We start from the raw sequence: 26131 nt of genomic DNA, 5'->3' as shown, positions 1-26131 counted from the left end.
ATGCAAAGGTCTTGAGTCTGGCCAGTTGGAGAAAGAAAAAAGAGAGAAGGGAGCTGGAGAGTGAGGCCCCGCCTCGCTGGAGACCACGGCGCCCAGCACGACGGACCTCGAAACTAAACTAGAGTGCTAGACATCAGAACAGCGGTGGTCTGCGGAGAGGCTAAGATTGCCTGCAAGGAGCTCGAGGGAACTTCTGACGGCGAGGGGAAAATACTTAGGACATTGACTACTTGGATTAACATGTTTATCAAAACTCAGCGAAAAGCTGTGCACTTTGTTATATGTAAATTTTACCTTAAAAGCAAAGGTGAGAGTCTCTGGCTTGTGAAAGCAATCGTGAGCTGGGAAAGTCGTTCTGCTGCACCTCCCAATTTGCTCCGCGGACAAATACCGCAGCTCAGGCTGTGCAGGCATCTTCTAGACAGAGAAAGGGCTGGAAGAAGGTGTTCAAACCCCAGCAGCAGGCGGGCCAGGGCAGTCTCGAGGGTGGAAGTGAGCGATGCCACTCAGGGCCAGAACGGACACTGCGGAGTCTGGACCCCCGCCCAGGTCGTTAGGGGCAACCTTGGAGCTGGCCTCTTTGCCCCGCCCTTCGCGCAGGGGCCAGGTGGCCGTTGGGGTCCACCAAGCCGGTTTGATTTCCCGCGGCCGGTGGAAAGGGGAGCGGGGGGGAGGGGAAAGGGGCCGTCGACCAATGGGCGGGGCTTTATAAGTCACGTGATAACATTGGGGCGGGGCCCAGGTGTACTTACGGGGCAGCGGGCGCGGGCCTCAGTCGCGACGTGAAGTCCAGGAGGCGGGGCGGGCGTGCGGGTCGCGGGGCTGCTCCGCTAGGATTGGCCTGTGGCCGGGAGGCGGTACCTGCGCGCTCCGTGGCTGCTGGCTGCGATTGGCCTGGGTTCAGGGCGGGCTGCCGGCGTGCGGGCGAGGCTCGGGGCGCGAGGACCGAGCGGGGTGGTGGGTTCGCGAGCCGGGGGAGAGGGGCCGGGGTGGCGGCGGGGGCCGGTACTGGACCCGGTGGGATGAGCGAGGCGGAGGCGGCAGCGGTGGCGTCAGCGGCCCCCGCAGCGACGGTGCCCGCGACGGCAGCAGGGGTGGTCGCGGTGGTGGTACCGGTGCCGGCAGGGGAGCCACAGAAAGCAGGCGGTGGGGTGGGCGGCGGCGGGGTCGGAGCCTCCCCCGGCCCTGCTGCTGGGACCCCGTCGGCGCCGGGCCCCCACACCCCTGGCAACCCGGCGACGGCAGCCTCGGGGACCCCCGCGCCCACAGCCCGGAGTCAGGCGGACAAGCCGGTGCTGGGTGAGGGGGGTGGGGAACGCGTGCCAGGGCGGTTCTAAGGTGGTGGGCGGGTTGGGCGACGGGCTTCGTGTAGCCCCGCGAGGTCCGCGGAAAGCCGAAGGCGGCCCAGAGGCTCAGAGGACTATCTGGGCTAGGGGCAATGGACCAAAGTGGGTTCCCCAGGTGGGAAATCCTGCCCTGTCTTCTGGCGCAGGAGGGCGTGGTAAGCAGGTCCAGTTGGGCCTCGGGGTCGAGAATAAACCTTAGCGTCTGGCTATGTGCCGGCGCTGGAGACTTGGCCTAGTTAACTCAGGTTAGTACCAGATAAATCTCTAAGCCTGGGAAGCAGGTGCCATCGGGACCAGTATATTAAGAGAACTAGAGAAGCTCTCAGGTATGACCTCAGGGCCGGACTTTTCGGACCAGGTGAGTACAGGATTCTAGGTGAAGGACCTGGATTTGTAGGCTATGAGGAACATGAGTGTTTACAGGGTTTTGAAAGCCTCAATCTCACTGTGTGGGCGCTTCCACTTGAAGTTAAGCTTACTAGGCCATAGGGAGGGAGGTTAGACTTTGGAGTGTCTCAAAACTGAGCCCAACTCCATCTCTTACCCCATCTTACTACCCCTACTGCATCTCTGCCTGGCAGCAATCCAAGTCCTGGGCACTGTCAAATGGTTCAACGTCCGGAATGGTTACGGATTCATCAACAGGTATCTGAGGAACTCAGGGAGGGGGTGTAATGGGTGTCTTCCAAACTGGCCTTTGGGACCGGACACCTTCCCAACCTCATCTCTACCTCTGCCAAGGCACATGGTTGCAATGTCCAGCTGATGCTGATTGAAAGTTTAATCATAGCACAAATGTGGGCAAGTTATAAAGCTCTTCATCTTCAAGGGCAGCAGAGGATTAATGATCTAAGAAGTTGGCAAACCTGGTGCTGACCCTCCCAGCTTGTCTGTCTCATCTGGTTTAGTTTGCCTCACCTTTGGGGCAGAATGTACCTGCTCTCTGGGCCCTAGGGCTCTGGGCCTCACTCATTTCCTGTTATGGGTAGCACACCGCATTTTCATAACTCATCTTCCTTAGAGAACTGTTGGCTCATTTGAACCCCCCACCTGATGGGACTGAGGCTGGTGGGGGAAAGCCCAGCCAATGACTGCTGCTTCTCTTCTGTTTGGCAACCTCACTCCCTCCCAGCACTAGGAGGGCCCCTTGTGGCAGATTCGGAGCAAAGCCAGGTCTGCCCCTGCGGGCCCTTTCCCGGCCTGGGCACCCTGCCCAGCTCAGCCCTCCAGGGAGGCCCTAGTTCCCTCTTAGCAGGCTGACCTTTGTGCACATCCAGTTGCTTTATAGCTGGAATATTTGTTCTAGGGAAGAGCTTTTCTTTAATTCTGGAAACTGAGGACTCCTGGGTTCTCAAGGAAAACTTCCCCTCCCCCACACTGGGATGCTAGGATAAACTGGGGTAGTAGACAAATAGTAGTAGAGAATGATCAAATAGTATCTCTCACCCTTGGCCCCTTGGTGTGTTGAACAGTGGCCTGACCCTGGGGTTCACCTCCTGGTTGAGGCTGAGAATAAAGTTTGGGGGCTGTTTAGAGCAAGTTCTTGACACATTGTCCCCATCTCAAACTTGTTCTGCACCTCTCCCCCACCCCCCATTCTCTTGCTCCTTCTTACTATAGAAGGAAGAGGACAGGAGTGGAATTTTCCAATCATGATAGGGGTTGGGGCTGTTGACCAGGGACAGTTACACCCAGCGCTACCAGGTTCTAAGTGATAGAGGGTGGTGTCCTCAGTTCCTGCAAGGTGACTTTGCCTTTCCCTTCCACTCTTGCATGAAGCCCAGGTCTATATCTCTTCACACCAGCTTCTGGGGCCCTGCCTACCTCCAAGCAGCCATGGAAGGCTGGAGTGGATGGGCCTACCTATTTAGGAATGGGCAACTAGGGAGCCCTTAGGGGAGGAAAGCACCCCATGAAAGCTGCCCTCTTAACAACCCATCCTGTCCTGCAGGAACGACACCAAGGAGGATGTGTTTGTTCACCAGGTAAGAGCTAGGTTGTCTTTCAGAGGCGAGGAACCTGCCCCCTCTTCGAAAGCCTTTGCCATAGCCCTTAGCAGTACAGATCATGTTTCTCCAGCTTTTCACCTCACAACAGCATGCCCACCAGGCAGTACTTTCCCTCTCCATCCGCATCAGGTGCCTGAATTACTGCCATTGGCCCCACTTGGGTTGTCTCTGTAACTGATATAAGTGCTGCCCTCTGGGCATGGCATGCTCAGTACCTCCTGGGACCTGTTAACACCGCAGGAATGAATTGCAGGCAATGTTCAGAGAGAAAGGACACAGGCTAGAGATACTTGGGTGTAGTGGTTCTCAAAGTGTGGTGGTCCCTGCACCAGCTGCATCACCTGACACCCAGAGATTCTCAGGCCCTACCCCAGACCTACTGAATCAATCAGGCTCGGGGCAGGGTGGGCAGTCTGTTTTAACAAGCTCTCCAGGTGATTGTGATGCAAGCCACAGTTTGAGAACCACTGCTTTGGTGGAAAGAGCTCTCAGTGGGATTGAGGTAAGAAGCATAGTACATTTTACCCACTTTGCAACTCAAGGCAGTCTCTGCTTTTTGTTTTGATTCTGAGTTCATGTTTCTTGCCTCCCTTTTTGAAATCCCTGAGGGGTGAAGGGGGGAGTCCTGGGAACAGCGGCAACTGCATAATCGTTCCTGAGGCCCCTGGTTCATAGCTTTTCCCCTACTAAACTATCTCCTCCACCCTCCAGCCCCAGCCCACAAATAAAACTGTGAAAAGAAGAAAATTGGGTGGTGGGCCCAGCAGGAGTGAGAGAGTTACTAGTGCTTACCTTTCTCATGGCCTTTCCCCTAACCAGACAGCTATTAAAAGGAACAACCCCAGGAAGTTTCTGCGCAGCGTTGGAGATGGGGAGACTGTGGAGTTTGATGTCGTGGAAGGAGAGAAGGTTTGGGAGCTGTGGTGGGATATGGAGTGGGAGGGTTGCCTGGCTGTCCCCGCAGGCTTGCCCCTCCTCAGGTCAGCTCCTCCTCTGGCCTGTTAGTTCAGACTGTGTTCTCATGCAGACATCATCTTCAGTGCTTTGGCTGCCCTAAGGGACATCCTAAAGAACATGTCCTGTTACCGCTCAGTAATTTCTATCTGGGTTTCTTTGTGGTTCAAGCACTGCTCCATCTGTTCTCCACGTCGGGCTGTGTCCCCAGGCTCTCAGAGTCCACCCTCCAGTAAGACAGACAGTTGCTACCTTTCTCCATCTCACACCCTCACCTCCAGTCTTAACCTCAAGAGGGTCCAGTAGCAACTATCACCAAAGGCCAAGTTGCAGAGATAGCCCCTCCTAGAAGGGTCCATCTGTGCTGTTGGCCCTGGGGGAGGTAGGAAGCTGGAGAAAGGGTTCATCTAGAAGAAGGGGGAGACTAATGATTCGAGCCACTTTTGGAATGTTGTACATTTGTTGGAGCAAGTTCTCCCACCTCTCTTCCAGGGAGCAGAAGCTGCTAACGTAACTGGGCCTGGGGGGGTGCCAGTGAAGGGCAGCCGCTATGCCCCCAATCGACGTAGGTTCCGCAGATTCATCCCCCGGCCTCGCCCGGCTGCCCCACCACCCATGGTGGCAGAGGCTCCGTCAGGCGGGACAGAACCAGGCATCGAAGGGGAGCGAGCTGAAGACCCTGGGCAGAGGCCCAGACGACGGCGCCCACCACCCTTCTTCTATCGACGTCGCTTTGTGCGAGGCCCAAGGCCCCTCAATCAGCAGCAGCCTATAGAGGTGAAGGGAATTTAAAACGGGGGACCAGCTTTCCAAGTCCTGGGAAAGGAGTGGGAGTTGGTGAAGCGATAGAGTGCAGAGTCCCCAGAGGAAGTGGAACCTGGGGTTAGGAAGAGCTGTCGACACCTGAGTCTGGGCGGCTGCTGTCACCTCAGCTTACCAGGGCCTCTGTATGGTCACAGGGCACGGATGGGCTAGAACCTAAAGAGACAGCTGCGTTGGAAGGGGACCAACAGCAAGGAGATGAGCGGATCCCCCCACCCAGATTCCGGCCCAGATACCGAAGGTACGGTACAACGCCCTTTCAGGCCGTATCTTCCCCTTCACTGTCCCGCATTGGATGAGGGGGTGGGGGGTAGAGGTATAGAAGGGCTCAGGAGATTGGGAAGGGGAGGAGCTAAGGTCTCAGACAAGCCTCACACTAGTGCAGCAGGGGAGCTGATGACTGCCTAGTTGTCCTGGGGCTGAAAGCCTGGCTTCTGGAGGTGGAGGCGGGGTGCTGTCGGGCCCGCCTCTCCTGGGGGGTCCTGGGAGGAGGGAGGCCCTCTGCACTGGGCTCCCTACACCTCTCAGCACCCCCACTTCTCTTTGCAGGCCTTTCCGCCCCAGGCCACCCCAGCAGCCTACCACAGAAGGTGGGGATGGCAAGACCAAGCCCAGCCAAGGTCCCACTGATGGTTCCCGGCCTGAGCCCCAGCGACCACGAAACCGCCCCTACTTTCAGCGGCGACGGCAGCAGCCCCCTGGACCCAGGCAGCCCACAGCTCAGGAGGTGAGGACCTTGGACCGTCCATCTCCCGCGGCCCACTTCCCCTCCTTTCTCCCCCCTCCCCCTCTCTCCCTCTCCTTTTTATCCTTTCCTTTTCCCGTGTCACTCTAACTTTCTGTTCCCCCATTTCCTAGCCCTGCCCCCACCCACTCCTCTTCATGCAGCCCAACACCACAGCCAGTACTGCTGGGTCCACCTCTGGCAGGCAGCCCCACCCACCAGGAAACCCCAGCAGAGCCCATGTCAGCCCCTGCAGACTCCCCTCTCAGCTCTGCTTGAAGCCACAGCTCCAGCTGTGGATGTAACTTGGGGAAAGAATGGGAAGGGGCTACAGGAACGGGAAGAGAAAAGATGGGAGAAGGTTGAAGTTGGGGGGCTCTAAAGAACAAGGTCTCAACTGACCACCCCTGGTCTGTCTAGACCTCAGCCCCCATCAACAATGGGGACCCCCCCACCACCATACTGGAGTGATTCCAACTCAAGGATACCCAGAACTACCATCTGGTGAGTGGCTGCTCTGGGTGAGGGCCCTGGGTGAGGAGCCAAGAGAGTGGGAGACTGTGTTCTGATAAGTCACTGGTCATGACTTTTTCATTTTTTTTTCCTCTTTCAGGTATCTGCCAGTTTTTCCAACTGACCTGCACCCTACCCAACACCCCTCCCCCCTTTTCCATAATTCATGACATCAAAACACTGGCTTTTCCTGGGAGACTCAGAGGGCCAAAGGAACAGCCTTTTGCTTTTTTTTCTCTCCCCTACCAAGGGTTGAAGGAAGGGATCCATCGTTTTTGTTCAGAGGCATCAGCTCCCTCCCGTAAATCAGGCTAAGAAGGAACCAGCCAGCTCTTTACCTCCTCCTGGTTGTTTTTCTTTCCCACCCCAGTTTATTTTTTGTTTCCCTCCACCCCTACCTCTGAAGCCATTTTATGAACTGTCATGTGCCACCTGAGCCTCCAGTAAAAACAAAAACAGGCTTTCTTGTTGTCTTGGTCTCTGCCTCTTTTCTGTTCGGAGAATCTTTGGTAACTTGCTGGTGAAAGTGGGGAGGAAGAGAACGTGGGGCAGTGGGCAGGGCCTGGTAGTGAATCGTTGTTCCTATGTTTCTAGCTGTGGAGTTCTGAACAAGTGCTTTCATCCCGGCGAGAGTCACTTTTCCCATCTGTAAAATGAGGATGCTATTTCCTTTGCAGAATGAGTGTTTTGTAAAGTGCCAAGAGCACAGTCTGGCACTTGTAGCTATAACTTATTAGCATTTACTATTAATAAGAGCAATGACTAGAAATATAAGTGGGGCATGAGTGACAGCATCCAGAGGATTCTTCGCCTGGAACTGAGGCAGGATAGGGAGGAAGCAGAGGTTATGGTCTCTGTCTGAGCCCATCCTTCAGTGCCTCCACGACAGGACGCTTGTCTCGTACAGTGAGTGACTTTATATACGTATCTATATATTTACATTTAGTACAACAGACTTGGTTTCTTCTCCCTACCCCTTTTTCAAACATATACAAAAATATCTGAAGATTTCTCCCAGCCTAGTGTTTATAGGCAGCCTTTCAAATCTCTTTCCCTTAGTTGGTCAAAGGCCTATGGGTACAGTGCCCTTCCCGAATAGGAGAGGAGGAAAGAGCCCAGCCTTGGAGAGCAGTTGGGGTACAGCCCAGAGCTCTAAGTTTAGAGGTGGGAGCTTGTCCCTTCCTCTCACCACATGGGCAGGTGTCTCCTCTCACCCTGGAAGGTGAAGCAAGAGGACCGAGCCTGCAGTGAGGTGAGGTTAGGCCTTGGAGGGGTCAATACAGAGCCCTTTTCACCCAGAGTCTATGTGCAAGAAGTCAGCGAAAGTTCCAGAGAGTGGGAGGAGTCAGAGATGGTAGGAAACTCTATTTCCCTTGTTCATTCCTGCTCTGTGCTTCAGGTCACCCCCATTAAAGTGAGTCCTAAAGCCTCTCCTTAAATCCCTCTTCTCTAGCAGAGGAGCAGAAGTATCCTGGAGCTGAGGTGGGTGGGGGTAAACTATAGAGGAAGGAGGAGGGGGGCAAAGGGGGAGAATGACTCACCGTGATGGCCACAACCTAACCATAACACATAAATAATCCAAGAGAGTCACACGAGGGCAATGAGGCGGTGCTCAAACCACCCTTCCCTCCAGCTTCCCAATTCTACCAGGCTGCAGGGGCCTTCTCTGCCCTGGAAGTGATGGGAAAGAGAGGGCTAAAGTGCCATGGAGGAAAGAAGGGGGTCTCTGGGGACACAGAGAGAACTGGCTCTCTCACCCCTGCCTGGCCCCTCAGTCATTTTCATCTGGCCCTAAGTACTCAAGTTCCGTGCTGGGCTTCACCTCCTGCTCTAAGAGAGAGGGTGTCCGATGGAAGGCAGCTGAGATCTGGTCAAACGTCCGGCCTCGGGTTTCAGGTACTTTTAAAAAGGTGAAGATGAAGAAGCCGAGCAGGAGGACCGCAAATAGAAGGAAGACGTAGGGACCCATAGCATCCTGGGACAGGCAGAGAAAGAGGTGTTGACAGGGGAGGGGAAGGGCAGTCTCAGGCAAGCCAGGAACTAGTCTCTCATAGGGAGCTGGGATACTGCAAAAAGCAGGTGGCTCCTTTGCAGGGCAGTGGAAATTACCAGGAAAGAGCATTTAGTGAACAAAAGGATCCTCTGAACCCCAACTCTCCTAGTTTTTCTCCTTCTTACCATCCTGAGTTACTGCACTCAGAGTGGAGTCCCAGACATTCACAGTGTTCATATGAAGTTTATAATTTTATTCCTAGCCTAAATAAGTTAGGCCACTAGTTTTGTCGGAACCAGTGTCTGGTTCTCATGCCCTCACCAAGGTGGCCCCAGCCGCCCCCCTGGGCCCCCACCACTAGTTTGTTTGGAAGACACTTTTGTTCTATGTGATCTAGTTCAGCTCCCTTCTTTCCTTTGATTCTGGTGGAGCAGGTGGTCTTCAGGGCCCATGTGGTCCACCAAAGTATCCTCAAGACCAGTTGTCTATGGGTTGGGGGAGTGCCTCCCTGGAAAGCCAATGGCTAGCTGTGCATCCCCCCCTCTGGCTCGTGTTGTGGGAGACTGGACAGGGTCAGGCCACCTACCGCAACATACTGGAAACCCATGCCAATGAGGAAATTGCACGTCCAGTTGGAGAACCCAGCCACAGCCATAGCTGCTGGGCGGGGTCCTTGGCTGAAGAGCTCGGCCACAATGAACCAGGGGATGGGGCCAGGGCCAATTTCAAAAAAAGCCACAAATCCAAAGATGGCCACGATAGAGACATAGCTCATGGCTGGAACCCGCTCCTGGAGACCAGGCAGGAAGGGTGAGAATTCAAGTCAGTCTTTCTGGATCTTCCTTTGCTCCCAACCCAGAGAACTGAAGTCACCCCTTCCAGCGGCTGATGGAGCAGCGGGGGTCCTGCCACCCTAGGTTAAAACAGGCCCTTGAGCATTTCTGTACACTGACTTCAGCGGGTTGCCCTATGCTGATTCAAGGCAGAGGTAGTGTTATGGACTCTCAGCTATTAAGATTATCAAGTCCCCAAAGCAGAAAAAAAAAGGAGGGAACAACAGGAAAAAGAAAATTATCAATTCCCTTTGGTTCTAAAGCTGGATCCTCAGGAATTGTTCCCAGGGTTGGACAGTGGCTCCCCAGCCTGTGTCCCTCAGGAGCACAGAGTGTGGTCCTGGTACATGGCTGGCTCCAGGGTCAAAAGCACACATGTTGAGGAGTGGCCTCGGCTGCACACAGAGCCTCCTGGGGCAGTCCCCACGGGGTGGGCGCGGCGCCTCCCCACTCCCCATTCCCCAGGCCTCACCAGCAAAAGCAGAGCCACAGTCATCAAGATGGCACAGCCACACATTCCCGCCAGGCCCAGAAGATGGAGTGTCCGGCGCCCAGCCCGCTCCACCAAGAGCACCTGCAGGGGAGTCGGGGCTTAGCAGGGCGGCTTTAGGGCATGGGAAGTGGAAGGGGTGGGTGGGTGGAGACAACCAGGGGTGTGAAGCCAGTGGTGGTGGCCATTGCGGAGGCCGGCAGTTACCGAGACCAAGGTGAAGACTGTGTTGACCACACCGGCTCCTATGGTGGCATATGCTGGCTGCCTTACCCCAGCTGTCTCAAAAATGCTGGTTGAATAATAGAAAACCTAGAAATGGGGGAGAAAAAAGGGGATAGCAGGGATGTCCCTTCCTCCTCTGCAGCCACACCAAGCTGGAGTGACCCTGAGTTTTAAGGGAGAAGACTCGTTCCCGCGTTCCCTCCTCTCAAGCTATTCCCTAATGCAGCCCTTCCCAGAGGCTGCTGCATACGTACAGCATTGATGCCCGAGAGCTGCTGGCTCAGCTGCAGCACTACCGCGATGACCAGGGGCTGCCGGTGGGAGCGGCTGCCCAGGAGCTGCGGCAGGGACAGCGGCCGCTCATGTTCCAGCTTCCGCTTCTCCTCCTTCAGCTCCGCCAACGCTCCAGACACGTCAGCCCAGCCCGTCAGGCGCTTCAGACCTGGAGGGGAGGACAGTCAGGCCTGAGAGGACCAGGGGAGGGTCCAGGAGGACACAATAGCAAAATGAGGTAGAAGCTTACTCTTTTTGGCAGACCCCTCCAGGTTCCGGATGATGTAGAGGTAGCGGGGGCTTTCTGGGCAGAACGGCAGGAGGACCAGCTGCAGGAAGGCAGGCAGCACTGTGATGCCCAGAAGTAGTGGCCATAGGGTGGCAGTGCCCAGCATGGACTCCAAGCCCAGTACCTATGGGAGAAGGTGGACAGGCCAGTCAGCCTACTTCCCAGCGGCTCTCCCTAACCCCCTCCCTATCCTCCCATGAGGCCAGGCCTAGTCACCTGGGCAATCAGAATGCCAATGACGATAGCCAATTGGTTGAGTGTCCCCAAGGCGCCCCGCAGGTGAGTGGGGGCAATCTCCCCCACATACATGGGCACCAGCCCTGATGTCAGCCCTGGGCAGAGGGAAGAAGAGAGGGCTGAGGCAGCTGCCCACTCCATCCCGCCAAACCCAAGGATGGTGAAGGAGAACAGGGCACTGGGCAGGGCCATGGTGCCCGTGGGTACCTGAGTAGGCACCAATGAGGAACCGTCCAAGGATGAGCATCTCATAGGAGGCAGCAGCGTTGGCCAGGCCCATGAGGGTGCCCCCCAGCACTGCCAGGGTGTTGTTGACCAGCATTGCCCTCTTCCTGGCGGGCAGAGAGTGGGGGCTATGAGAGTTAGGGTGCCTGTGCTGCGGCTCCCTTCCTGTTCCCTCCCTTGTCCTTTAGCCCGTACCTTCCCAGCCACTGAGAGATGGTCCCAAGGAGAAAGGAGGAGAGCATGCCGCCCACAGAAAAGATGGCCACGGAGAGAGCCCAGAGGGTGGTGAGCGTGCCTGGGGGGATGGAGCCAGGCCCCTCAGGGCCTTGCCTCCCCAACCAGGTCTCATTGTAGCTTTGTTCAATCACCTGGGGAGACAGCAGAGGAGTGAGTTCCTGTAGACTTCCCTCTCTGCTCATCCCTGCTGTTTCCTGCTTTCCTTTTTTTTGGTACCCTCCTCGGCCAGCCACAGGACCCTCACCTTCTGTGGTGCATTGATGACCCCAATGTTGTAGCCAAACTGCAAGGAGCCAAGCACAGCAGAGAATACGGCGAGGACAAGGGTCCCAGTGACTCGCTGTTGAGGGGGTTCTCCTTCCTGGACAGGCAGAAGTAGAGAGGAGGCATGTCACATGGAAACATGGTTTCTTTCCCTCCTCCAGGGGCCTGGGCCTACGCCCAGACAGAACCTTATGTTACTGGGTTCCATCCAACATGTTGAGTGAGGGAAACTGGGCCATATTAGGACTTGCAGGAAGATCTCAGTATAAACAGGAGCAAGAAAGAACCCCACAGTAACCAGGACATGGAGAAAAAAGTGGATGTTTGAGTCCAGCCAGCAGAAAAATATTTGAGGACCTAGGTCTCACAATTCCTCTTTGACACTGGAACTGGCTGGGCTTTAAAAGACTTGAGTTCCAATTTGTGTGACCTTGGGCAAGTCACTTCCCCACTCTGAACATAGGTTTTCTCTAGGTTAGGAGAGATAGGGGAAATATTGCTTGTTTTGCCCACCTGTCAATGAAAGTGTAAAAATCAAAATAAAATGTTAACAGTGTCCAACAGTGCTGGTTTTATAAACTGACAGTGAATTATCATCAGCAGCCTCTGTCCTCCTCCTTGCCCTCTTGGGGTTCTCTCAGCCTGCTCCTGGAGGCCCCCAACAGGTTCAACAGGTTCAAGAAGAGCAATTCCCAAAAGGACATCGAGGTCATTCCTCCAGGCCTATAGCCCTTGTGGTGGCCTTCTCTATCTCCGCCCCAGGCTCCCCTCCTCCTCTAAGCCCCAACAAAGGGCAGGGGGCTGTGCCCAGCTTTTGCCTGGAAGAGCCATGCCCAGGGGATGGGGGCGGGAAAGTGGTGTGAGGGGCGGTGGTGGCCGCTCACTGGCGGCACAGACTGTCTCCAAGCAGAAACCTGAGCTGGGGGAGGGGGGGGGCTGCCACTCCTCTCTGCCCCTCCACCAACCGTGGGGCCAAGGGAAAGTTCAGCGTTCTGGACAATCTCCAGGAATGGGGGTGGGGGCCAAAAGAGGGCCCTGGTCCTCGAAAAACTTCCTTGGAGCCGGCACAGATGGACAGCTCCTAGAGTTCAAGACCCGCCTGGATCTGCTTTTCTCAAGTTGGATTGTGGATAGGGTGTCCCTGATTCTGAGCAATGCGCCGTGTACTAGAGAAGGGGGCGAGTCCTGGCCTCACAAAATCCAACTGTGGCCCGTGCCCCTGGACGGTCCCCCAGACCCACTCAGTCTCTTGGATGGTGCCTGGAATCCGACTGTCACGAGTTGTCCAGTCCGAGTATAAATAGCCAGGCTCCCACCCCACCCCCTGCGCCTGCGCAGGGACCGCCCCTTAGCTGACCCCAACTGCGACCCCAGCCCGAGGAAAGCGAGACCCGTGCCCCCGTCCCACAACCGCATGCTGAACCCTACTTCTGAGCCGATCTGTTGGAAGCCCGACGGCATCTTGTCTTAGGAGCTGGAAGCAAAGGAGCTGCAGGTAACGAGAGGGAGGAGACTGGGGGTCTGCGGCCCAGCCTGGCGGGTAGAGGGCGCGGGGATGACAGGGTCCCGAAGCGAAGTGCGGAGGGTGGGCCTATCGGGACCCACCGCCACAAGCCAAGTAGCCCTAGAGCGGCAAGGCTCCCGGGGATCTGGCCGAGCTGGACTTGAGGCAATAGACAGCACGAGCCCCTCGTCCCCACGGGCCCCGCCCTTCATAACACCCATTGGCCAGGAGCCCGCACACCCCAGAAGGCCACGCCCATTCCTAGCCAGAGGTTTAGTTTGGCACCTGATAGCGGGTTGGCCAGTGAGGCCACACCCCTCAGCGTGCCAGGCGAGACACGCCCCTCGGGTTCCCGCCAGCTCCTCGATGGGAAATTTTGAGAAAAATTACTTGGGGGACAAAGGCCCGGTCTCCTTTGTATGAAGACTCCTCCCACCAGCGAAGATTTGGGGGCTGAAGAAGCGAGTTAAAAGTCCTGCGCGCGGGTTGGGACATCGGTGTCCGAGAGGAGGAAATGGGCCCAGGTATACTCGCCCAGGAGAGAACTCAGGCCTCTGGCTAGACGGCGTGCCTGGTGCGTAAGGAGCACTGGCCTAAAGTAACCCACTGCGGTTATTTTTAGCTCCCACGTTGGGAGAAGCCAAATGTCAGGTCCCGGGTGTCCTGGCCTGTCCCAGGCTGGGGAGGGCAGGGAGATGGAGCCTTAAAGGGTCCACGACACGTTTTCCACGCGGGGGTGGCCCTGGAGGACAGGAAATTCTGTTCCTAGCGGGTCGGGTGGCCCTCTTTCTGTTCATCCCTGCCCTGGGCACTGCCTAACTGGCCCTTCCCCTACCCCCGTTCCACACGTTGGTTTCTGGAGGCAGCTGGAGGGACAGGTGATCACACCAACCACGCCACCAGCCCTGAGCCCCCACGCATGTGCTGGTCGCATGGGCAACTTGGACATGTTCTCTGGAGACTGCTCCTGGTTTGAATTACCAGCTAAATCCTGCCATGAGAAAAGGACGCGACCTCGAGTGGGCTTGTCCAGAGAAAAGCGGAGCGCAGAATACAGAACGCGCCCGGCTCAAGAAACAGGGCTCAGAAGCGCGGGGCTGTAGTGCCACCTGGAGGGAAAGCGAGGACCCGCCTGAGGACTGGGCCAGGGTAGTCTCTGGCCTGTAGACCATGGCCATTCATTCCACCTCTCTCAGGCTTTGTTTACAACCAATCCAGGTCGGTTTCTGGATCTCCAGATCCGAATGTTCAGCTACCGCCTGGGTGGAGTCCAAAGTTACTCCTCCTAACTTTCTCATCCCAGTGAAAGACCTCAGTAGCCACCTTGTCACTCCTATCGGAATCTTAAGTCATGCTTAAGTTCTGCTCTCCTGCAGCCCCCTTTATCCAGGAAGTTCCCAACGTTGGTGTTTTGACCTCCTAAACACAGAATCATATTATTTTCTTCACTATCCCCCTGACTGGTATTCTTACTCCTCCTTTTCCCTTACACGAAAAGCAGAGTATAATACAAAAAAAAAGTTCAACCTCATCACTCCCACCCCAAAGGTCACTGGCTCTTTGTTGCCCCCAATGTCAAGTTCAACCCCCTTTTCAGAGTGAACAAAACCTGCCTCTCCTATCTCTTCCTTGCCTTCTATCTTCCCCACTCAATACCTAACTACTTCCTGTGCCCAGAACACACAGTGCTGTTTCATTCCTTGGTGTCTCTATCTTATTAATGATCCTTCAGTCTGGAATACCAGAGGATTACTATTCATCCTCCAAACACAGCTCACCCCCTATGTGAAACCTTCCTCGGCTTTTCTCCAGAACACCCTGTATCCCCAACATAGTACCTTATTTATCCCTATCTCTAGCACCCAGCTTAGGGGCGGGCACTCAATAAACGTTTGTTGAGCTCTGGCTGGTTAGCTCGGTTGGTTAGAGCATTGTCTCCATATGCAGAGGTTGCCAGGTTTAATCCTGGGACAGAGCACATACAGAAACAGAATAGCTCCCTTCCTCTTCTGAAATAAAAAAAATTATTTTTTTGTGTGTGACAGAGATAGAAAGAGAGGGACAGATAGGGACAAACACGAGGGAGAGAGATGAGAAGCATCAATTCTTTTTTTTTTTTTTAATATATTTTTTTATTTTTTATTTATTCATTTTAGAGAGGAGAGGGAGAGAGAGAGAGAGAGAGAGAAGGGGGGAGGAGCTGGAAGCATCAACTCCCATATGTGCCTTGACCAGGCAAGCCCAGGGTTTTGAACCGGCGACCTCAGCATTTCCAGGTCGACGCTTTATCCACTGCGCCACCACAGGTCAGGCGCATCAATTCTTCTTTAAGGCATCTTAGTTGTTCAGTGATTGCTTCTTCATATGTGCCTTGACCAGGGGGCTACAGCAGACCGAGTGACCTCTTGCTCAAGCCAGCGACCTAGGGCCTCAAGCTGGTGAGCCTTGCTCAAACCAGATGAGTCCATGCTCAAGCCGGCAACCTCGGGGTTTTGAATCTGGGTCCTCCACATCCCAGTCCGATGCTGTATCCTCTGCGCCACCATGTGGTCAGGCACCTTAGTTGCTTATTGGTTGCTTCTCATATGTGCCTTGACTGGGGGGCTCCAGCAGAGCTAGTGACCCCTTGCTCAAGTCAGCAACCTTGGGCTCAAGCCAGCAACCTAGGGTTTCAAACCTGGGTCCTCTGCGCCTCAGTCCGATGCTCTTTCCACTGCACCTGGTTAGGCAAAAAAAATTAAATAAAAAAAAAAATCTTTGGCCTAACCTATGGTGGAGCAGTGTATAAAGCATTGACCTGGAATACTGAGGCTGTTGGTTCAAAATCCCAGGCTTGCCTGGTCGAGGCACATACAAGAAGCAACTACTATGAGTTGATGCTTCCCACTCCTCCCCCACTTCTCTCTTTAAAATCAATAAATACAATCTTTTAAAAAATAAAAGAAATGTTTGCTGAGAGAATGAAATGAGGGTATGCCCCCAATGGCTAAGAACACAGGTTGGGAAGCATTTACCAAGGAGGGAACCGTTTGGTAAATGGCTCCACCTATCTAAGGGGGTGTAGGTGAAGAAGTAAGGTCTGAACATGAAGTATAAGCATCATTTATGAGCAGAAAGGAGCAGAAGCAATTGACAGAAGCAAAGAGGACAACTGAGGAAGGTAAAAGGAGAACCAGGTATGGGGTCAGAGAAAAGGGAGGAGGTCAAGGAGAGGGGGAAGCAGAGAATGGTGCTGAGCGGGGTGGAAGAAGTAGGAGGGAGGCACAAGTTGAGGGCAGATAAAAAGTCAGTGTAGATGAAGGAAGGGCTGGGGTTCAGCACCCTGAGGTCTCTCCTGACACTCGGATAAAGTGCATTCTTGCTCTCATTCAGAAGCTTTGTTTTTGATGCTTCTCAGGGACCAGTCTAGAAGTATAAACCCCAGGAAAAGCAGGATTAAGGAAAGCAAGTCAGAGTTAGATATAGGAGACAGAATGTGGAGAAATTGCCCAGAGCGCAGTGGATACAGCATCGACCTGGGACGCTGAGACCCAGGTTTGAAACCCCGAGGTTGCCAGCTTGAGCAAGGGTTCACCGGCTTGAGCGTGAGGTCGCAGGCTTGAGTGTGGGGTCATAGCCATGACCCCATGGTTGCTGGCTTGAACTCAAGGTCGCTGATTTGGCTGGAGTCCCCCTCACACCGATCAAAGCACATATTAGGAAACAATCAATGAACAACTAAGGTGTCACAACTCAAATTTGATACTTCTCTCTCCCTTCCTGTCTGTCCCTCTCTTGCGTGCTAAAAAAAAAAAGAAAAGAAAAGAAAAAAGAAGAATAAGAAGAATGTGGAGAAGTGATGAGGAAATAGAAGAGGAGACAAAAGAGAAATAGGAGAGGAGTTGGGAGAGAAAAAGAAAAATGGCATGGAAGGTGAGGGAAAGATGTTGACTGATAGAGGATTGAAAATGAAGGCGACATATGACACAGTGGGCACTTTGAATTGGACCTCATGCGCTTGCGCGTGCGTGTGTGTGTGTGTGTGTGTGTGTGTTGATTTTGCATAGTAATCTTTGGCCCGTGTAATTTCAGAACTAATTGTAGCCCTTTCTAAATTCTGACCTATATCATGGGGAGCGAAATCCTGCAGGCTTTTGTTTTCCAAGCTCCAAACTCCTGTGTTCACTGCTTTCTGGTTGGGCTTATTCCATATCTCTTCACACAACATCCTCCCACCCCACCCCCAGCTCCTACCAAACAGGTCCTCTTTGCTCCCAGCTTCTGCAGGGAAACCTTGACTCCTGAATTCCAGCCATGTTTTCTCCTCCCTTTGTTCTCTCCCTGCACTTTGTCTGTGTATCAGAATTTCAGGTGGAAAGGATGGAATTTACAACAGTTTTTGGTAATTGTCTTCATTGATCTATGCCTTATTTTATTTTTATGTTTAAAATTATTCTCTTTTAGATCCTGGCTGAGTGGCTTAGTGAATAGAGCATCCTTCTGGCATGAGTTTGATCCCCGGTCAGGGCACATACGAGAAGCACTCAGTGAGTGCACAACTAAGTGGAACAACAAGTTGAACTTCTCTCTCTCTCTCTCTCTCTCTCTCTCTCTCAAATCAGTGACAAATTAAATAAACAACGGTTTTCTTTTATCTCCATACCCATTTCTTGTTTGTCCTTCCTGCAAGTCAACCATTACAGTGATTTTAATGATCATTTTTTGTTTGTGCTCCTGAAAAATAGGAATTGTTTTGTGTGTAAACACTTTAAATTGATTTAAATAGCATCTTGTTATATATTTCTTGTTTTTTCTTTTCCTTTTTTTTTCTGGAGAAAGAGAGAAGAGGACAAAGAGACAGGGAAAAAGAGAGATGAGATGCATCAACTCGTAGTTGCGTCGCTTTAGTTGCTCATTGATTGCTTCTCATACGTACCCTGACTAGGAGGCTCCAGAAAAGATAGTGACCGCTTGCTCAAGCCAGCAACCTTGGGATCATGTTGATGATCCCATGCTCAGGGTGATGACCCTGCCTTCAAGCTGGCAACCTCAGGGTTTCAAACCAGGGACCTCAGCATCTTGGGTTGGTGATGCTCTATCCACTGTACCACCACCAGTCAGGCGAGATCTTTCATTCTGCTCTTACTTATTTTCAATAAGCACTTTTTAAAAACTCATTCATGTTCTGTGATGATCAAATTTATTGTTACATAGTACTCCATGGTACCAGTCACACCACATGTTATAATCCAATTGATGGGCACCCATGCCACCTTCAGTTCCCAACCACACAAATAATGTGGCAATGAACGTTTTCATACAAGGTTCATTATAAACTTCTGTGAGAACTTCTTAGAGAAATTTATCTCTGCCTCTGCCTATGTCTTTATTTATATCTATCTCCATAAGTGGAATTGCTGAGTCATAGAGTATACTTACACCAAATATGACTAAGTACTACCAGCCTGCTGTTAAGAATGACTGTCCCAGGCACCACTTCCTCAGCAGTGTGGAGAGGTTCTGCTACCGCCACACCCTCTCAGTCACTTTCCACCCAGAGGCAGCGTAGTTAAGAGTGTGGACCCTGGGCCCAAAGTGCCTGAGTTTGAGCCCAAGCTCTGATACTTACTAACTTTGTGCCCTTGGAAAAGTTACCTAAGCTCTTTGTGCCTTACTTACCTCATTTATAAAATGAGAAAGGAGATAACAGTATCTATATTTTAGGGTTTTAATGAAGGTGAATAATGAATAATGTAATCCTTATGTAATGGTTAGACTAGATTAAACTGAATAAGGTTTTTTGTTTCTTTTCTTTAAAAAGAAAAGAAAAACTTTAATGAGGCCCTCGCCAGTTAGCTCAGTCGGTTAAGAGTGTCACCTGGAAACAAGGCTGCAGGTTTGATCCCTGGTCAGGGCACACACAGGAAGCAACCAATAAATGCACAAGTAAGTGGAACAATAAGTAGATGCTTCCCTTCCCTTTTCTCCTCCCCTCTCTCTCCCTCCTTCTCTCTCCCTTTCTCTCTTTTGTCTCTATCAATTAATAAAAATATTAAGCCCTGGCCGGATGACTTAGTTGGTTGGAGCATCGTCCTAGCATGAAGATTGCTAGTTCAATTCCCCAGTCAGGATACATGTGAGAGCAGCTCGATGCTCTGGAAAAAAATAACAAAAAAGCTTTATTAGGCATAATTGCCAAAAAATAAACTGCACATATTTAAAGTGTACAATTTAAGTGTTGACATATGTATACACCCAAGAAACTGTCTGAATAATCAAGATAATGAACATATTCATCATCTCCCAATTTTTCCTTGTTCCTCTTCGTGATCTTCCCCTTTAGCCTTTTCCCCACCCCCTAGGGAACCACTGTTCGGTCTGCTTTGTTATTAGAGACTTGCTTTGCATTTTCTAGAGTTTTATGTAAATGGATCATACAGAATGTATCCTTTTTTTCTTTTTTTTTACAGAGACAGAGAGTGAGTCAGAGAGAGGGATAGACAGGGACAGACAGACAGGAACGGAGAGAGATGAGAAGCATCAATTATTAGTTTTTCATTGCACGTTGCAACACCTTAGTTGTTCATTGATTGCTTTCTCATATGTGCCTTGACTGCGGGCCTTCAGCAGACCGAGTAGCCCCTTGCTGGAGTCAGCGACCTTGGGTCCAAGCTGGTGAGCTTTTGCTCAAACCAGATGAGCTCGCGCTCAAGCTGGCGACCTCGGGGTCTCGAACCTGGGTCCTCTGCATTCCAGTCCGATGCTCTATCCACTGCGCCACCGCCTGGTCAGGTCAGAAGGTATCCTTTTTAAAAAACATTTATTGACTGATTTGAGACAGAGCGAGAAGGGGATGGAGAAGTGGGAATCATCAACTTGTAGTAGCTGCTTCTTGTATGTGCCTCGACTGGGCAAGCCCAGGGTTTCAAACCAGTGACCTCAGCATTCCAGGTCAATGTTTCATCCACTGTGCCACCACAGGTCAGGCAGAATGTACCCTTTTTGTCTGGCTTCTTTCACTTAACAACTCTCTTAGGATTTTGTTGGCTCAGTGAATAGAGCGTTGCTCTCCCCACCACCACCACCATGTATAGACACCTTGAGTTTGATTCCCTGTCATGGCACACAGGAGAAGTGACCATCTGCTTCTCTCTCACCTCTACCTTCTCTCCTTCTTCCCCTCCCACAGCTAGTGGCTTGATTGGTTTGAGCATTGGCTCCAGGTGCTGAGGATAGCTTGGTTGATTCAAGCATTGGCCCCAAAATGGGGTTGCCAGGTGGATCCCAGTCAGGGCTCATGCCGGAGTCTGCCTCACTATCTCCCCTTCTCTTACCTAAAAAAAAAAAAGATGTTCAGGTGTTTTGTTTTGTTTTTTGGTAATTTTAATTAAATTAATTAGGGTAACATTGGGTTATAACATCATTTAAATTTCAGTTGTACGACTTAAATTTTTTTTTCTTTTATTGATTTTTGAGAGAAAGAGACATTGATTTTTTTGTCCCACCCATTTATGTGCTCCTTGGTTGTTTCTTGTATGAGCCCTGACCAGGGATTGGACCTTCAAGCTTGACGTATTGGGACAACGCTTTAACCAACAGAACTACTCAGTCAGGGCAGGTATGCAACTTTATAAAATCACATCTGTATATTCCATTGTGTGTTCACTGCCCAAAGTCTAGGGTTCTCTGTCACCATACATCTACCCTTTACCCTCTTTTTTTTATTTTATTTATTTTTATTTTTATTTTTTACAAAGAGAGAGAGTCAGAGAGAGGGATAGACAGGGACAGACAGACAGGAACGGAGAGAGATAAGAAGCATCAGTCATTAGTTTTTCGTTGCGACACCTTAGTTGTTCATTGATTGCTTTCTCATATGTGCCTTGACCACGGGCCTTGCTAGACTGACGGCAGGCCCGTGCCAGGCCAACGATTTGCCGCTGAGCCAACTGGCCAGGGTGGTTTGGACTTCTAATATTTGTCAGTTCAATGGGTAAAAGGTTATATCTTACTGAAGTTCTGATTAGTCATGCTTGAAGCATCCCTTTAAACACTTGTTAGTTTGGCTTTTTTTTGTATTCTGTCCTTATAGTCTCTGCCTGTTTTCTCTTGTTGACTGGCAACATTTAAAATATTATATCGGTTCTTTGTTGGTTTTATTTTTTTTTATTTTTATTTTTTATAAGATTTTATTTATTCATTATAGAGAGGGGAGAGAGAGAGAGAGAGAGAGAGAGAGAGAGAGAGAGAGAAGGGGGGAGGAGCAGGAAGCATCAACTCCCATATGTGCCTTGACCAGGCGAGCCCAGGGTTTCGAACCGGCGACCTCAGCGTTTCCAGATTGACGCTTTATCCACTGCGCCACCACAGGTCAGGCCTTTGTTGGTTTTAAACGTTGCAAATATTACCTCTCATTTTATCATCTGTCTATTCAATTTTCTTTGATGAACTTCATTAACAGACATCGTAATTTTGGTATAATCAAAACTGACAGTTTTTTTCCTGTTATGTTTAGAATTTTGAACATTTGCATATATTCTTTTCCCTCTTTGCACCACAATTATTTTTTTTTCACAGAGACAAAGAGAGTCAGAGAGAGAGATAGACAGGGACAGACAAACAGGAACAGAGAGGGATGAGAAGCATCAGTCATTAGTTTTTCATTGCGACACCTTAGTTGTTCATTGATTGCTTTTTCTTTTTTATTTTATTTTTTTTATTTATTTATTTATTTATTTATTTATTTTTGTATTTTTCTGAAGCTGGAAACGGGGAGAGACAGTCAGACAGACTCCCGCATGCGCTGGACCGGGATCCACCCGGCACGCCCACCAGGGGGCGATACTCTCTGCCCCTCCGGGGCGTCGCTCTGCCACGACCAGAGCCACTCTAGCCTGGGGCAGAGGCCAAGGAGCCATCCCCAGCGCCCGGGCCTTCTTTGCTCCAATGGAGCCTAGGCTGCGGGAGGGGAAGAGAGAGAGACAGAGAGGAAGGGGGGGGGGTGGAGAAGCAAATGGGCACTTCTCCTATGTGCCCTGGCCGGGAATCGAACCCGGGTTCCCCGCACGCCAGGCCGACGCTCTACCACTGAGCCAACCGGCCAGGGCCTGATTGCTTTTTCATATGTGCCTTGACCGTGGGCCTTCAGCAGATCGAGTAACCTCTTGCTCAAACCAGCAACCTTGGGTCCAAGCTGGTGAGCTTTGCTCAAACCAGATGAGCCCGCGCTCAAGCTAGCAACCTCAGGATCTCGAACCTGGGTTCTCTGCATCCTAGTCCGACGCTCCATCCACTGCGCTGCTGCCTGGTCAGGAGCACCACAATGATTTTTAAAAATATTTTCTTCCAGTCTGACCTGTGGTGGCGCGGTGGACCAGGGGCCAAGCTGGAGTGTTGGGGTCGCCGCTTCAGCCTGCCCAGTTAAGGCTCAAGCGAGAGGCAACTGGGGATTGATGCTTCCCACTCCTCCTCCCCACTCCCCCGCCGCCTTTTTCTCTCTTCTCCTAAAGTCAAGTCAATGAATAATATATATACATATATATGTATATATATTACTGTATATATAATATATATATATATTTTAAGCAAGAGAGAGAGAGAGAGACGAGAAGCATTAACTCCTAGTTGCTTCACTTTAGTTGTTCATTGATTGCTTCTCATAAGTGTCTTGACCAGGGGACTCCAGCCAAGCCAGTGACCCCTTGCTCAAGCTAGCGATCTTGGGCTTAAGCCAGTGACCTTGAGATCATGTTGATCCCGCACTCATTCTGGTGGCCCCAAGCTCAAGCTGGCAAGCCTGTGCTTAAGCTGGCTTGGGGTTCTGAACCTGGGACCTCAGCATACCACCAGGTCGACACTCTATCCACTCTGCCACCACCGGTTAGGCACCATTGGTTAATTTTTTTTTTAATTTTATTTATTCATTTTAGAGAGGAGAGAGATAGGGAGAGAGAGAGACAGAGAGGTGGGGGGAGAGAGACAGGGGGGAGGAGCTGGAAGCATCAACTCCCATATGTGCCTTGACCAGGCAAGCCCAGGGTTTCGAACCGGCGACCTCAGCATTTCCAGGTCGACGCTTTATCCACTGTGCCACCACAGGTCAGGCAATTTTTTTTTAATTTATTCATTTTTTTAGAGAGGAGAGGGAGAGAGAGAGAGGAGAGACAGAGAGAGAGAAGGGGGGAGGAGCTTGAAGCATCAACTCCCATATGTGCCTTGACCAGGCAAGCCCAGGGTTTTGAACCAGCAACCTCAGCATTTCCAGGTCGACGCTTTATCCACTGCGCCACCACAGGTCAGGCTCATTGGTTAATTTTGTGTGTGCCCTGACCAGTATCAAAGCTGCAACCATAGCATATTGGGAAGATGCTTTAACTAAGTGAGCTATCCAGCCAGGGCTATTTATTAATTTTTTTTTTTAAAGATGTTTCTTTTTTTTTTTAAATTTTTTTTAATTTATTCATTTTTTAGAGAGGAGAGAGAGAGGGAGAGAGAGAGACAGAGAGAGAGAGAGAGAGAGAGAGAGGAGAGAGAGACAAAGAGAGAGAAGGGGGGAGGAGCTGGAAGCATCAACTCCCATATGTGCCTTGACCAGGCAAGCCCAGGGTTTCGAACCGGCGACCTCAGCATTTCCAGGTCGACACTTTATCCACTGCGCCACCACAGGTCAGGCTATTTATTAATTTTTAGAGAGAGAGGAAGGGAGAGAGAAACACTGATTTGTTGTTCCACTTATTTATGCATTTATTGGTTGATTCTTGTGTGTGCCATGACCAGGGATCGAACCTGCAACCTTGGTGTGTCTGGATGATACTCCAATCAACTGAGCTTCCTGGCCAGGGATAGACCATTATTCTTCCTTTATTCTTCTGCAAGTGTATCGCTCACTCCCTCTAATTGTTGCTAGGTTCTTAGGCTGCTCATTCACTCACATTCACTGATAACTTTATCTTTTTTTTTTTTTTTTTTTTTTTTTTTTTTATTTTTCTTAAATTGGAAATGGGGAGGCAGTCAGACAGACTCCTGCATGCGCCCAACCGGGATCCACCCGGCATGCCCACCAGGGGGCGATGCTCTGCCCATATTCGGGCCAGGGAAACTTTGCTCCAATGGAGCCTTGGCTGCAGGAGGGGAAGAGAGAGACAGAGAGGAAGGAGAGGGGAAGGGGTGGAGAAGCAGATGGGCGCCTCTCCTGTGTGCCCTGGTCAGGAATTGAACCCGGGACTCCTGCACGCCAGGCCGACGCTCTACCACTGAGCCAACAAGCCAGGGCTTCACTGATAACTTTAGCACCTGACTCATCATCTCCTTCTTTCCATCTATGTCCTACTTATCATTGTTGTTGACTTCAAAATCCATCAGGGTACTCCATCAGTTGTAGCCTCAGCCCTCAGTCTCATCTCATGATTTTTCTCTTTAACCTGTCACAAAGCTTTGTCATCTCCCAAAACAACCTCCCCCAATCTATTGAACTTGAGCCTCCTACCTCTGATGGTCACCTCCTAGCTTTCCAGCTCATTTACTCATGTATTCCTTTCACTTCTTGGAGACCTCAAAACCATTGACTTTATCAGTTTTTTTAGCACCCACCAACCCTTTTCTTTTCTATGTCTACTCTCCTTCTTACCCAATTTATATCAATAATCTAATTCATAAAACACTCTCATGCAAATACCTTAAAATTCCTTCTCTCTGGGCCCTGGCCAGTTGGCTCAGTGGTAGAGCATCAGCCTGGCATGCAGGAGTCCCAGGTTTGATTCCCAGCCAGGGCACACAGGAGAAGCGCCCATCTGCTTCTCCACCCCTCCCCCTCTCCTTCCTCTCTGTCTCTTCTCCTCCCGCAGCCAAGGCTCCATTGGAGCAAAGTTGGCCCGGGCGCTGAGGATGGCTCTGTGGCTTCTGCCTCAGGCGCTAGAATGGCTCTGGTTGCAACAGAGCGATGCCCCAGATGGGCAGAACATTGCCCCCTGGTGGGCGTGCCGGGTGGATCCCGGTCAGGCGCATGCGGGAGTCTGTCTGACTGCCTCCCCATTTCCAACTTCAGGAAAAAAAAAAAATTCCTTCTTTCTGGACAGTCTTTGTGTCTGAGTGATTCTCAAGGCCCAGCAAAGGGACCAAGTAGCCAGAACCGTGAATACAAGGGGTAACACCCAAAATATGGACTCATTTTCCACTCCACCTTCATTGGCTGAGCAACTATTAAAAACAAAGGTCGCGGCCTGACCTGTGGTGGCACAGTGGATAAAGCGTCGACCTGGAAATGCTGAGGTCGCCAGTTCGAAACCCTGGGCTTGCCTGGTCAAGGCACATATGGGAGTTGATGCTTCCTGCTCCTCCCCCCCTTCTCTCTCTGTCTCTCTCTTCTCTCTCTCCCTCTCTGTCTCTCTCTCCTCTTTAAAAATGAATAAATTAAAAAAATAAAAAATAAAAAAAAACAAAACAAAGGTCACATCTCCCAATATGTGACGAACAAATGCAATATTACCTAACAAATTGATTGCTTCTCTGAGGTACCCACAAGTGTATTTGGGGAGAAGCTCCAAGAACAAGTGCAGGAGTGGCTATCCTTCTAGGAGACCGGAGAGATTCCATGAGAGACCTGAGAGAGTCTGGAGGCTACGGTCCAGGCAGAGAAAGTGGCTGCTAAGATGAGTAGAAAGCTGGAGAACAGAAGAAACACTTGAAGAAAGAAAAGAAACAGCTGGCTACAACTGCCCTACACCTTCAGAAAACAGCAGCGGTATGCTGGAGGATTCTGAGAAGACAAGTGAAAAGCCCAAAAAGAAGGAAAAACAAAAGCTCCAGAAGGAAATCTTTTTCCCAGGAGGAGCTGCTTAGTAGTGATCGTGAGGAGACAACTGGCAGTGGAAATCTTCCCAAGAGGAAGAAATCTTTCCCCGAAGAGGAACCAGTTAGTGATCCTGAAGAGGCAAGAGATAGTGTCTCCAAGAAAGAGGAAATTGTCTTTGAAGGAGGAGCCACTCAGGCTCCTGATGAGGCTGCTGCCCCAAGGAAAAAGCTCCAAAAGCCGTCCCAGGAAGGTCAGAATGAAGAGCACTTCACTGGGGTATAAGCACCCAGTGACCCACCCCCAATATCCCCAAAAAGCAAATTCACAAGAGCTGAAATAAAAATCCCTTCTCTCTGTTTTAAGCAACCAACCTTGATTAATTCTAGTCATCCATCATCCATCTACTTGCTTCTTGAACTGGTGT

The 26131-nt window shown here is 51.2% G+C and overlaps 2 protein-coding genes and 1 long non-coding RNA gene across 4 annotated transcripts; 2 read left to right on the top strand and 1 right to left on the bottom strand.

The window, feature by feature from the left end:
- The first annotated feature begins 965 nt into the window (after nt 1–965).
- On the top strand, nt 966–7553 carry YBX2 (Y-box binding protein 2). Of its 2 annotated transcripts, XM_066264098.1 has the most exons (9): nt 966–1299; nt 1928–1991; nt 3298–3331; nt 4175–4264; nt 4802–5086; nt 5269–5372; nt 5681–5858; nt 6276–6359; nt 6469–7553. In XM_066264098.1, the coding sequence occupies exons 1-8, from the start codon at nt 1023–1025 to the stop codon at nt 6324–6326; spliced, it is 1083 nt and encodes a 360-aa protein (XP_066120195.1). In that variant the 5' UTR covers nt 966–1022; the 3' UTR covers nt 6327–6359; nt 6469–7553. The 2 variants fall into 2 exon arrangements, with proteins under 2 accessions (XP_066120195.1, XP_066120196.1); XM_066264099.1 differs by lacking the exon at nt 6276–6359.
- On the bottom strand, nt 7271–13001 carry SLC2A4 (solute carrier family 2 member 4). The gene is made up of 11 exons (XM_066264097.1): nt 12863–13001; nt 11415–11531; nt 11129–11301; nt 10916–11040; nt 10688–10803; nt 10433–10595; nt 10164–10351; nt 9892–9996; nt 9667–9768; nt 8948–9151; nt 7271–8343 (listed from the first exon to the last, which is right to left on the bottom strand). The coding sequence occupies exons 1-11, from the start codon at nt 12893–12895 to the stop codon at nt 8140–8142; spliced, it is 1530 nt and encodes a 509-aa protein (XP_066120194.1). The 5' UTR covers nt 12896–13001; the 3' UTR covers nt 7271–8139.
- On the top strand, nt 12793–26073 carry LOC136327177 (uncharacterized). The gene is made up of 2 exons (XR_010729578.1): nt 12793–12929; nt 25427–26073. It is a non-coding gene; the product is annotated as an uncharacterized lncRNA (long non-coding RNA).
- Nucleotides 26074–26131: the final 58 nt, after the last annotated feature.

This window comes from Saccopteryx bilineata, chromosome 2 (genome assembly GCF_036850765.1).
Source record: "Saccopteryx bilineata isolate mSacBil1 chromosome 2, mSacBil1_pri_phased_curated, whole genome shotgun sequence".
NCBI classification, from domain to species: Eukaryota; Metazoa; Chordata; class Mammalia; order Chiroptera; family Emballonuridae; genus Saccopteryx; species Saccopteryx bilineata.
The sequence above is the reverse complement of the archived record's forward strand: the minus strand, read 5'-3'. Positions and strand labels throughout refer to the sequence as shown.